The sequence below is a fragment of the Hippocampus bargibanti genome, linkage group LG10, assembly GCF_051943395.1.
Source record: "Hippocampus bargibanti isolate YZ-2025 linkage group LG10, ASM5194339v1, whole genome shotgun sequence".
Taxonomy (NCBI): domain Eukaryota; kingdom Metazoa; phylum Chordata; class Actinopteri; order Syngnathiformes; family Syngnathidae; genus Hippocampus; species Hippocampus bargibanti.
Window position 1 is genome coordinate 11,903,519 of NC_142743.1, and position 13,372 is coordinate 11,916,890.

Below are 13,372 nucleotides of genomic sequence, written 5' to 3' on the forward strand. Positions count from 1 at the left end.
CGACTGTTTTTGTCCTTTATTCCCCGCCCCCAGTCTTCAGTTAAAGCCACGTGATTGGTCAAGAACGCAGCAGTGAGGGGGGGTGGTTTAAACATTAAAGAGACAGGCAGACGACAGTGAGAGAGTTACAACTTTGATAGTTCAAAGGCAGAGTGTAGACTGCAAGGTTAAAATATCCCATCAATCGGGCTCCACAAACAACCAGCACAAGCCATCTGTACACTTGATGCAAGAAGCTATCAACCCAGCTAAACAGAACACAATTGATGGGGAAAAGGTAAAATGATCGCAGAGAAAGCACCTACAAGGGAGCATTCCCCAAGATGATGAAAGAAGAAGGCTACGTTCCTCATCAAGTGTTTAATGCTGATGAAACCGGCCACTCCATTCCATGAAGCCATCAACGAACATCACAAAGGTAAATAAAACGACTTTATTATCCAGTACAGTTTATTTATTTAATTATAATATCATAGCACATTTATTATACATAAAATAAGTAATTGTCCTTTTGTTGGTGTTGCATTCCCCCCCCCCCCCCCCCCCCCCCCCCCCCAGCGCACACTTTTAACTACACCTGTTGGCTCGTACTCAGCTTCAGCTGTTGTTAACGCCCCATATAAATCACTGTGTTGTATCGTATTGATGTAACAGAGTTGTGCACTTATGGGAAAGAGATGCCCATTTCACGGTAAGATCAGAGCATCGTCATCAAATGGTGAGTATAGTTTTTGCTTTTTTGAATGTTGCTGTGCCGATGACCATTTTGTGTTTGGGAGCCTTTAAGTGAGCGAGTTGCACAAAGGGACATAAGTCTTCTTGTGCCGGTCCCAAGCCCGGAAAAATACAAAGGGTTGTGTCAGGAAGGGCATCCGACGTAAAAGCTTGGTCAAAACAAACATGCAGATCAAACCTCTGAAGATGGAGGACACTTGATTTGCTGTGGCGACCCTGCCAAGGGAAAAGCCGAAAGGAAAAGAAGAAGGTATATTTTGTGTAGTTGTAAGACTCAGATAATTATAAAGTAGAAAATGATGTTTTATGGGGACCTGGGAACGGATTATTCTCATTTTAATGGTTTCCTATGAGAAATTATTTTTTGGGATACACACTTTTCGTCTTACACACTCTGTCTGGGATCCAATTAAGTCCGTAAGCCAAGGTATCACTGTACTTGTTTGGTGTAGATTCAAATGTTTGCGCTGAGTTGCTAATTAAGTTAAAAATATGAATTTAACACTAACTCGGATGGATCAGGATTGTCGTCTTTCGCTGCGCCATCAAAGCGAAGTCAGTCACCGAATGTCACCTGAATAAATAGAACAAAAGCAAAGAGTTTTGGGTCCGAGCGTGGCATGGGGGGTGGAAGTTGGGGGGACGGGACTCCCCTCGAGGGCCAAACCAGGTGCCAGGTGTTGACACAAGGCCGCAACTGACACAGTAGCCGTGACATTTGCAACTGGGCGTGAGAGTCACGGCGATGAGCGGCGTTGCGGCGGCTGAGTCCCACAAATGGGGGCCGTGAGTCATTGGGCAAAAAACCTGAACGGCAACCAACTGTGAATGACAAACACACGTGGCGGGAACGCGATTGTGGACGTGATAAGTTTCAGGAGATGCAACGTATTTACACGTTTGGCGTATTCAACACCCGTTGTAAGATTTATGTCCTAAAGGTTCACAGCATTGATAATTCTCAGTTTCCTTTGATTGATTGATTGATTGATTGATTGATTGATTGATTGATTGATTGATTGATTGATTTTGATTGATTGATTGATTGATTGATTGATTTTGGGGGTGTTCTCTAATACTTGATACATAATTGACATATATGACAAAGTATTATGGTCATACTAGAAAATACTGCTAGCTTAACGGTTGAATTGCAGTGTTAGCTAGCGAGCTGACACGAATCTCTCAGTCGTACTTCTATCGTAAATGATATTATTATTATTATTGTTGTGTAAATTGGGAAATTTTTGCTACATAATGTTTTAAAGGACAACCGACGTCTCCAGACAAGTTGTGTCCATAATTTGTAAAATGGCTTTAAATGACTTCTAAAAAAGACGCATTGTAGCGTCTTTCCATCACGTCAATGTATTTTGCTGTGCTGTTTTTTTTTTAAACCGTGTGTTACATCCAAAAGCCGCCAGCAGAGGGAGTCCAAGCTCCAAGGAACGAATTTATCAGCCTGTGGAAACGGGCTGATTCTTTCCTCACAGCTCGGTGGCCATTTTCTTGCCTCTTTTTGGGTGAGACATTCCCCCCGCCCGTTTGCCTCAAAATGACACGGAATAAATTCTTTAATCGATTGCAAACATGTATGCTTTCCTCTTCAGAACTATTTGAATCATATTCATAACTGGATGTGTAACAAGAAAGCCTATTCTCCGAATCTGAAGCCATTGTTTTGATTCTCCAGCAATGCAAGACGTCTTGGCGTGACGTCACTCGGGGCGGGACTTTCTGACAATGCCCAATTCGCAGCTCAATTTTTTGCAGATTTTGGACACTTTAAGTCATTTTTATTGGTGTTTTGCATTTGAATAAAAATATCATACTGCGTGTTTTGGGTATTTTAGATGCTATAAAACGTTTTTCTGATGTCAGTTAAAAAACAAAAAAGTGACGTCGGTTGTCCTTTAAATATGCGGAAGAAAAAATAGCCTTTTCGCTAACTCTGGCATAGGTTATTTGTATAAACTGTTTTTATTATAAAAAACTTTTTATTATAAAAATGAATTAATAATAATAATAATAACATATTTCATTCTTCAGTTATGTAAACTGGCCTGGGATGGGAGTAAGTCAACTAATGCAAACATGCAATCGCTTATAGACACATATGCGCATGCACACGCACTCCTCACACTAATATTCAACTTTTACCAGCCATTCCGATATTAGTGAGAATAGCTGTCATGAAGTTAAATAAAACTGAGCTGTACAAAAGGGACCTCTACTTTTGTGCCATGTTTTGATGCATTTTACGCTTTATAAAATATTTCTCTTTGAATTTTGGGGGGCTTGGAACGGATTAGGGCATTCACATGGTAAAATGCAACTTTAATTACAACATTTTCTACTTGCAAAATTAATTAGTTCTGGAAGAAATTTCTTTAGTAGAGGTGTCAACGACACTTTGAGAAACTGAGACACTCACTGAATAGAAACCTCGAGCTGCCTCGATCAATCAGCTGTACCTTCATTTGCCTCCACCCCCAAAAAAAAAACTTTACTTAGCCAGTAGCCAGGACATATACATGTTGGGGGAGGGGGGGCAAAGAAAAAGCTAAACACAATTCTATGTGTGTGTACATTTGTTTGCATGATTCCGCGGTCAGCCAAGCGTCGCAGCACCTGTGAGTCGTATGTCCGTCTGTCACATTTGTCCAAGTGCAAGTGTTGACATTCAAATAGCTCATTTGTTTGCCTTTGTTTGCTCAGAGTGCATTTCTCGCCGACGCAAAGTCAAAAAAGCAGCATGGGGAAACAATGCCGCACCGTGAAGCCACCATTTGCGTCTCGTGACGGGCGACTGGAGGCCCATCTCGCGCTACCCCTTCCCATCCATATATATATATATATATATATATATATATATATATATATATATATATATATATATATATATATATATATATATATATACACACACACACACACACACACATATACATATTGAATTGGATATTGGATATGCCTTTATTAGTCTCACAGTGGAGAAATTTACATTTCACAGCAGCAAAGTGATGAAAGGAATGAAAGTAGAAAAACAAAATACATGAGCTGCTGGAAAGGCAGCCACTCTCGCGGCGCCGTCTTGAAATCAAAAGAACAAAAAAAACTAAATAACAAATAATATGACAGCATAGAGACAATATGACAAAACAAAGATATATATATATATATATATATATATATATATATATATATATATATACTGAAAGACGATAATACTCTTGCTGTAAAATGTGTTTTAGTTTGACAAAAAAATAAATGACAATTAAAAAAAGCAAATATTTTAACCTTTCGAGGGACAGCAGATCATGTGATCGAGTTACGGGGTGCGTGAATGCGTTAACGAAGCAAACACGACACCTTTCAGTATACTGACGCCCATCTGTCATTCTTCTCATGAAAGCAGAAGATCACGCTATTGTTGACCTCGCAGTAGTGCCAATTCATATTTTCATGTGGCAACGCAGAGCAGGAGATAAGGAAGCTCATGGGCAAATATCAAGAGCACACATTGTATGGTGGCCAAACGCGGAATGAGCAAACGATGGCAAATATGAGCATGAGCGAGCTGGGGAATGAGTCAGCTTCAATTGTTCGCTGCCACCGAGCATAAGAAAGCCGTCTTAGGGCCAAGGGTGTGGCACGGACGGCAAAAAAACGCCTGTCAAACGGCTGTCAAACAACAAAGTAAAACACACAATCAAACGCGTACGATCGTGGCCAAGGAGGACCAACATTCCAAATGTTTACACGCGGCTTATCCAAAAAGAAACCTGTTATTGGTGTGAAATCTGCAAACCACGTTGTTTGGACTGCGCCATTGTGGGGTTAATTGCGTGTACATTCGGTCACTGGTTATGATACGCGTATGTTAGTGGTGCTTAAAGGACAACCAACGTCTCCGGACAAATTGTGTTCATAATTTGTAAAATGGCTTCAAATGGCTTCTACTGAGTGTATTTTACAAAGATTCCACCGCATATAGCTATATTTTACGTTTTAAGACTCGCCTTGAATATTCAGGAAGTCTTGATTTTGAGTTGTCGACGAGTCCGTACGTGACGTCATGAAAAGACCGCCCCCTAACCGTAAAAGACACATTGTAGCGTCCTTCCATCACGTCAATGTATTTTGCTGTACATGTTTGGTCTGAGAACCGTGTTGCCGCCAGAAGAGGGAGGCCAAGCTCCATATAAGGAATTTATCAGCCTGTGGAAGCGGAGGTGGCCACTGGAGGTCGCCATTTTCTGCCTCTTTTCTGGTGATCCATTGTTGCCCCAATGTTGCCTCAAAATGGCATGGAATAAATTCTTTAATCGATTGCAAACATGTATGCTTTCCTCTTCAGAACTATTTGAATCATATTCATAACTGGATGTGTAACAAGAAAGCATATTCTTCGAATCTGAAGCCATTGTTTTGATTCTCCAGCATTGCAAGACGTCTTGGCGTGATGTCACGAACTGGGGGCGGGAAAATGCCTAATTTGCAGCTCAATTTTTTTGCAGATTTTGGACACTTTAAGTAATTTTTATTGGTGTTTTGCATTTGACTAAAAATATCATACTGCATGTTTTGGGTATTTTAGATGCTATCAAACGTTTTTCTAATGTCAGTTAAAAAAACTAAAAAGTGACGTCGGTTGTCCTTTAAATATTTCCATTGGGTACCATCACCATTAAAAAAATAATAATTACAAATTACCGAGTAGCACCAACGTGATAAATGTTACAATAGAGCAGTGTACAATACAGTACAATACAATACATATTGATTAATATAGTGTAGCAGGCAGTTTTATTCTTAAATAATGTGTTGATTAATATTCTCAGGCACAATGAGCACCATTTGAATTTTAATGTGATGCTTGAATATACTCTTTAAACATTTGTTAAAGAGAATATATATATATATATATATATATATATATATATATATATATACACAGTAAAGTCTCGTTATATCGATATTCTCGGGAGTCAGAAAAAATATCAATATAACCGGACTATCAATATATCCGATCCTGCGGCATGTAAATTTTCTCCTTGCGTTCATAGAAATAGTATCGATATAACCGATATCGATATAACGAGACTTTACTGTGTATATATATATATATATATATATATATATATATATATATATATATATATATATATATATATATATGCTATCGATCCATTTCGCTAGACGAGACACTATGGATGGATAGATGGAGCGCTAGGTAGTAAGGTAGCTAGGTAGCTCGCTAGCAAGGTAGTAGCTAGATAGTTTGATAACGAGATAGAATTTGAGAGCAAAGTCCCTTTTACCAGTATCCGATACGGATACCTGGTCTTGACACTCATCCATGAATAAATAAAAACTCCGAAAATAAAATGAAAACTAAAATGAAAAAATAATGGGGAAAAAAATAAAACGAGTCGGACGCCCTCCGGCCCGGGCTGAACCTTTCATCGGCAGCTAACCCGGTCGGCGCTCTCCAAGCATGCGCTCGTCCAAACTCGCGGCAATGGCGTTGAGAGCTTTGGGGCTGTCATCTTTGTTGTTTGTTTCAGGGATTAAGGTGCTGAAACCCATCCTTGTTGGGTCCAAATAGCTGCGCCCGGGCGGTACGTTTACATGGACTAAGGGAAAAAAAGATAGTTTTGCGTATACATCTCGTATATATCCAAATTGCGTTACACGTACGACAGTTTGGTCAGAATTTTGTCCTTTAAATATCATGTTTGATTCTCTTTTGGTTTATAGATGCCACCACTCTAACTTTTTTCTCGATGACTGACAACCACACACATGATAAAAGAAAAATCTCTTCGGTGGCCTGAAGTTTGCATTTGCATTTACATCCCTCAAATGCAGCCGGGGAGGGGAGCAAAGCAAACAACGCAAGCCAGGTAGAACAACATGCGGCGTAACTCGCCGCTAAAGAGGACATTTAGGCTTTGAAAAAAACAAACAAAGATCCCATTGATCAAAAAATAAACTGAGGTTAACTTCTGAGTGAGATTTACATCTTGTGTGGAATTCAAGTTGCAAACGGCAACAATCCCTGTCAATTTAAAAGCCTGTTCCTGCACTATAAAATATATATTTTTTAATCAAACATCCCCCAAGGACTGCCAATCCCTCAATTTGGAATATCAAAAGATACACAAACTTTAAAACCGACAGCATTTTTTTTGTTTCCTAACTGACATCAGAAAAACGTTTTAAAGCATCTGAAATACCCAAAACATGCAGGCTGATATTCTTAGTCAAATGAAAAACAGCAATAAAAATGAGTTTAAGTGTCCCAAAACTACTTCAAAATGAGATGGCCAGTTTCAGAAGGTCCCGCCAGGACGTCTTGCCTTGTACGAGAATCAAAACAATGGATTCAGATTCGGAGAATATGCTTTCTTGTTACTCATCCAGTTATGAATATGATTCAAATAGTTCTGAAGAGGAAAGCATACATGTTTGCAATCGATTAAAGAAGTGCTTCCGTGTCATTTTGAGGTGTCTGGACTCCAATGTAGCGTTCCGGAAAATGTACAAGATGGTGCCCAAGCTCCGTTGGAAATGGGCTGATTTGTCTGCTGGGAATTTGTGTCAGCTAGTATCAAATAGTAGTCTTGGTGCAACACACAACGATTCACCATCGCGTTATTTGTGTGTTTTCCTTCTAATTACGCCATCAACGCGGATCAACACGAAGTTTTCAGACCAAACAAAGTACCCAAAATGCATTGTGTGTCGCTTTCTCGGTCAGGGGCGTTCCAGACGTGACGTCACGGTAGGCATCGTCACCAATTCAAAAACAAGACTTCCGGAATATTCAGCGCGAGTCATAAAACGTAAAATATAGCTATATGTGGTGGAATCTTTTTAAAATACGGTCAGTAGAAGTCATTTGAAGTGATTTTACAAATTATGGAAACAACTTGTCCGGAGGCGTCGGTTGTCCTTTAACGATTGGGGGCGGCGGAGGGCAAAATGTCAAGTTTCTACGGCTCACTGGGAGCCGCTTCAAAATCCGTATACATCATGTGTTGATGTAGACGTGTCCGTCAGCGTGCAGCGACACAATAGCCAAAGAGGCATGCGAGGAGCATGTGATGGGAGGGGGGGGTGGCCCTTCAGGTACTCACGGCGGAGTTAATGCCTCCCAGGTAGCACGATGAGTCATTCTCAAACATACCTCAGACGCCACGCATGGAGGACGCAGGGCTCACCAGTTCCACTTGACCTCAGAAGACGCTGTCGGGAAGGAGCTCGAATGCGCCAGGATCGCATCGCCGGGAAAGCCGAACTTCATTTTACTGCCTTGGGGAAGAAGAGCTGGATTTGGACACAGATCGTGAGTTGCCGGCAATAGCCGTTCATTTTTGTCCACGTGACACAACGTCAAGATTGGACGCGTGTTTGATTTTTTTCACAAATCATGTTAGCAAGCGTTTGCAAGCCTCAGAGTCATGATCGGAAATTTGCTTCGTTGCGATCGGGAGCCCGGTCTGTGTCGACAGTGGGATTACCTTGCGATTGGTTCCATTTGCAGGCCGTCTGGAGGATCCAAAGATCATGCCGGTGGTCAAAGTGGAGAAAGACCCTCCGGCGGACGAGTCCTCGGCGGCCGCCCACCCTCCGGAGGATCAGCCCCGAGGTCGACGCAGGAAAAGACCCCTGCAGCGAGGCAAGCCGCCCTACAGCTACATCGCCCTGATCTCCATGGCCATCGCCAACTCCCCGGATCGTAAGCTGACCTTGGGCGGCATCTATAAGTTCATCACGGAACGCTTCCCCTTCTACCGGGACAACTCCAAGAAGTGGCAGAACTCCATCCGTCACAACTTGACGCTCAACGACTGCTTCATCAAGATCCCCCGGGAACCGGGACGCCCGGGGAAGGGCAACTACTGGGCCTTGGACCCCAATGCCGAGGACATGTTTGAGAGTGGAAGTTTTTTGCGCCGTCGGAAGCGCTTCAAGCGATGCGATCTGAGCACGTATGCGTCGTACGCGCACGAGAATCCGGTTTTCGCGCCGGTCCAGATCACCAGGTCGGCGGCTTACTCCAACGCGGTTTACCCGAACATGAACCTGAGCCCGTCCTACGGTCAGCAGTTGCCCGCGTCCTACTACCCTTCCCCATCACCCCCCGGCTTGGGCCCGGCTCAGACTCGCATGTTCAGTATCAACAACCTCATCGGACCTCCGGCTGGCATGCTGGGACCGCAGGGTCCGGATGGAATCCAGCATCCGGGTCGTAGTTTCACCCCTGAGGGGATATCCAATGGACACAATCCCTGTAGCGTCGCACCGCCGAGTTTCCAGAACCAGACGTGCGCAGGGACCGCCCCTCCCCGCTCTGGGGCCTCAGTGCACCCCGGTTTCACCTATTCTGGACCGGGCGGTCAACCGCACCACCACCATGCTACCGCCCAGGGCCTCTACGGACAAGGTCACGGTCAAGTGTACGGTGCACCCGGTCGCCTCGGTTCCCCGGGGGAGATGGCGGAACCTTACGGCAGGGTCTCGCCGGTGCAGCTTGGGTCTTTCTCTCAGTACAACAGCGCCACCGCAGGGGGTTACCTGCGACATCCGTCGTATACCGGGAACATGGACAGGTTTGTGTCCGCTATTTGACTGCTAACTTGAGAGACACTTTCCCTCCTGCGACTTTTCGTCTCTATCCCTTGACGAGGACATTATCATCCCGTGCTGTCCAAGTGTACAAATATGGGAAAACCGAAGGACATTACAGTGAGACCTCAACTTACGAACTTAATTGGTTCCCAGACAGAGTGTATAAGGTGAAAAGTGTGTATCTCAAAAGAAATTTTCCCATAAGAAACCATTAAAATGGGAATAATCCGTTCCCGGGTATCCATAAAATATACTTTTCAACTAAATAAGCCTTAAAACTACGCACAACATACCTTATTCTATGTATAATAAATGTCTTATTGTATTGTAATGAAAGAAATGCACTGCATTGTATCATAAAGTCACTTTATTTACATTTATGGCTTGATGGAATGGCGTTGGAGGTCGAAGGTCAAAGGGAATTACTGTTTGGAAAGATTACATGAGGACTGTAATTAAAGAAATTGTGCTCTAAAAGAAAGTTTTATTTACCTTTTTGATGGTCGTTGATGGCTTATGGAAGGAGTCACCTTCCATAAGGACTGTTGGTAACTTAACCTCTGATGCTGTTCGGTCGTGTGCTTCCGCCGAAGATCACTCCGCCAGCCGTGGTGGGTGTGTATTATGAAAATAGTGCTTATTATAAGGTTTAATTTTAATAAATTTGACGTTTGTAAGACGAAAAGTTTGTAAGATAAGGTGTTTGTAAGTTGAGGTCTCACTGTACTAATCTTTCATTTATTTGACAAGTCCAAAGCCGTACGTTAGCGTCAGGAAAAGATACACTAAAGGACTGTACCGGTGTAAGCATTTAAAAGTTTCAAAAACTTGATGATAAAGCTAAAGTCAAAAATTTCAGGGGAGCTTTTAAGGAGGCGGACCACAGCCCAGTATCGTACCAGGATAGATGCGCCCCTGTACATAAAACGGCAGCAGACTCACGTCTCCACATTCACAAGCGAAACAACTTCTAAAGAAAATCAAAAGTTATAAAAAAAGGTTTTAGGTGGTTTTTGAAGGTTCTCACTTCTGTGTCTCCGACCAGCATTGAAAGTGTAACGCAGGCCACTAACATTTTGTCACTGGCCCCTAAAAACAGTCAGCTTGCTTCAAACGGCCCACGAGACGTAGTTTGGATACCATTATTATCATTTCTAAAAGGTTTCCTGCTCTGATGCCCATCAAGAAACTATTTGCAGCTGTAGACCGAGACTCGGCTAATACTTCGATTTCCACACCAGGTAGTCAATTTTATTTTTGGTTTCACGATACGCCAGGTATGTATCCATTTTATGGCACTGACCGTGTCAGTCACAAAGAATACTTTGTAAGACATTAGCTTGGACTTGCTAACAATGGTTGCGGTTTAACGTCACATTCCGGTAAACCCTTTGAGAGACGCTTTCTCTCACGTATTTCTTGACGCATTCCTGAGGACATCGTGAGCGTTGGTCATGGTGAACTAGATAACGCAAGTGTAAATAAAACCTTTGTCAGCGTGTGAGCATCTTGACGGACGCGTTTTGATTCTATTTGATCCTCAAGATGTTCTTTGAATAGCTAGCCACAAATATTGCGACGTTTAGCTGCATGCTTTGAATGTTAAATGAAGACAACAAGCCAAAAATGAAATATTAACCATATGATTATACATTAACTCATTCACTGGCATTCCAGAATTTATTCGGGAATTGAAAAGCATCACATGGAGCGCCATTCCCGAATTTGTTTTTCTGGCCAAAAAAAGCGCTGGTCAGACATCTGGCAATGTTTTTCCCACACACGACGGGGTGGCATTTGACTTTTGTACAGCTGCCCCCATTTCAAGCTCAGATAAATCCAGACAACTATAATTTAGGAATTAACTTTTTTTCCAATGAAAGAAGAGTCTAAGGTTTCTAACACTATATTGAATGTTTATGTAGTCCTAAAACTCAATATTCTGTGGGTCCCGCAATTCGATTGAAAATGACAAAAATCCTGGCACTGGAATGGACATATTTTTGCATATCGTCTGGCAGTAAATGAGTGAAGATACTGCACACGTGTGCCGAGACACAAGCGTCATGTTAATTTGATTTTCCTGAAATTGACACCTTGTTTCAAAACTACTTCAGCGTAACATTGACTGAGTAAATATTTTTAGAACATAAAATGTGGAATTCTCAAGAGATAAGACTTGTGAAATTGAAGATGATCGTCAAACCGGTAAAAACGGTGTGAAGCTTTCACTGTATGCTTTGAATGGTAGAAAGTATCATCAGCTGGAGGACATGTTAAACATGCTGCAAATTGAAAGTTTGACGGATTGCACTTGGATATCTTTTAGAATATAAATGTGGGATCATAAAATCATTTCCATTTTTGTCATGATTTTTTTTTTTATCATGGTCTGGTCTTTTTTTTTAGGTACATAAATTACCATTCAATTTCTTCTCTATTAATACTCTGGTGAATTGGAATTTTAGTTACTGAACACAACCAAGTACGCAACATTGATAGGCACACTCGCTTCTTATTTCAGTGGGACAACAATAAATGAGTGGACATTTATGCTGCATGATTTGAATGTGGAGAAACGGCGCCATCAAGGAGACGACTCAAAAGCTGCAGTCCTACATTTTAAAACAAAGAATAAATGTGTGAACATGAATTTATTTTCAAATGGGATTTTTTTTTGGAGGAGGAGGAGTGTTGCGGATTCTTTTTTTTCTAAGCTTTCACATTTTAGGCTAATTCAAGGAATAGAACGTTTTTTTCTTTTAATGGATAAATCCTGGAAAATAAAAGCAACATTCATCTAGCAGTCAAAATGATTTCAGAGTTAAAAGATGAGAACTTGATTTTATTTTTAAGGTACAATGTTTTTTGTTTAAGTTATTGGGCTGGATGGTCAAAGGCTTTGCAATAAGTGGCATGTATGAAGAATGTTATTGGTGTGGCGAGCAAAAAGAAAAAACAAACAATATTATTTTGAAAATTGTATCTTTTTTTCAGAGTACATCTAAATTAAACTGGATTTCTTCAAAAGGGCCCAAGTCTGTGTCTGCAATGTTTTCTTTCTGTACCAGTTGCTTTGGAAGTGGCGTCTGGAGCCGGCCGGTCTTTCGCAACCGCCTCGACGCTTAAGAGTCGACGAATCCGCTCAAGCGATGCTCAACCATTTTCTAATGTGATCGTTCAACCCGGTGTAGTCACTGTGTCTCACTTCAGACAAGATGAGACCTGAACAACAAGCAATTCGTTAGCGCGAGACGCTTGATGACGTTCCTAGGAAAGAAGCCACAGTGACTGACTGGGAAAGTTTTTCGCCCAAGAGTGGAGTGTAATGGAATTTTGTAGTTTAAGACTGACACGTGCGCTTAATACAGTAAAGTCTCGTTATATCGATATTCAAGGGAGTCCGAAAAAATATCGATATAACCGGGACTATCGATATATCCGACCCTGTTTGCATGTAATTTTCTCAGTGCGTGCATAGAAATAGTATCGATATAACCGGGACTATCGATATATCCGATATCGATATAACGAGACTTTACTGTATATTGCGTCATGGTTCTGAAACTGTGCCCCCACCAGCCCCAAACCTTCACAGACACTCACAGGCCCCCAAAATAATTCTGTCCAAATTCTCAGGGACAGGCAGCGTCCTCGAAAGGCCGCATTTTTCGATGTGACTTCATTTTTTAGTTTTACAATATGCAAAATGTAAAAGTAGGAACTAAAAAAATGTTAATTAAAAAATGGGGAAAATCTGACTTCAACGGACAGTTAGGACGACGGAAAAAAAAAATCATTGTCACCACCCTCTCGAAGACTTGCACACTGCAAGAATTGAAACAAAGTCGCAGAAAATCCTACTGGACCCTCCGCACCCTGTCCACCATCTTTTCCAGCGACTTCCTCAAATCCATTAACTCTATAAACAGTAACCCAAATATAACTGGATAGTGCCTCTTTGCATTTTTCTATGATGATACTAGCGCAGCGTGTT

General features: G+C 41.7%; 1 protein-coding gene across 2 annotated transcripts; it reads left to right on the plus strand.

Moving 5' to 3' along the window:
* Positions 1 to 651: 651 nt before the first annotated feature.
* On the plus strand, positions 652 to 12,703 carry foxe1 (forkhead box E1). 2 transcript variants are annotated; one of them, XM_089006695.1, is made up of 3 exons: positions 652 to 718; positions 7,936 to 8,089; positions 8,288 to 12,703. In XM_089006695.1, the coding sequence occupies exon 3, from the start codon at positions 8,311 to 8,313 to the stop codon at positions 9,373 to 9,375; it is 1,065 nt and encodes a 354-aa protein (XP_088862821.1). In that variant the 5' UTR covers positions 652 to 718; positions 7,936 to 8,089; positions 8,288 to 8,310; the 3' UTR covers positions 9,376 to 12,703. The 2 variants fall into 2 exon arrangements, with proteins under 2 accessions (XP_088862821.1, XP_088862820.1); XM_089006694.1 differs by having other exon boundaries at positions 682 to 718; positions 7,902 to 8,089.
* The last annotated feature ends 669 nt before the right edge of the window (positions 12,704 to 13,372 follow it).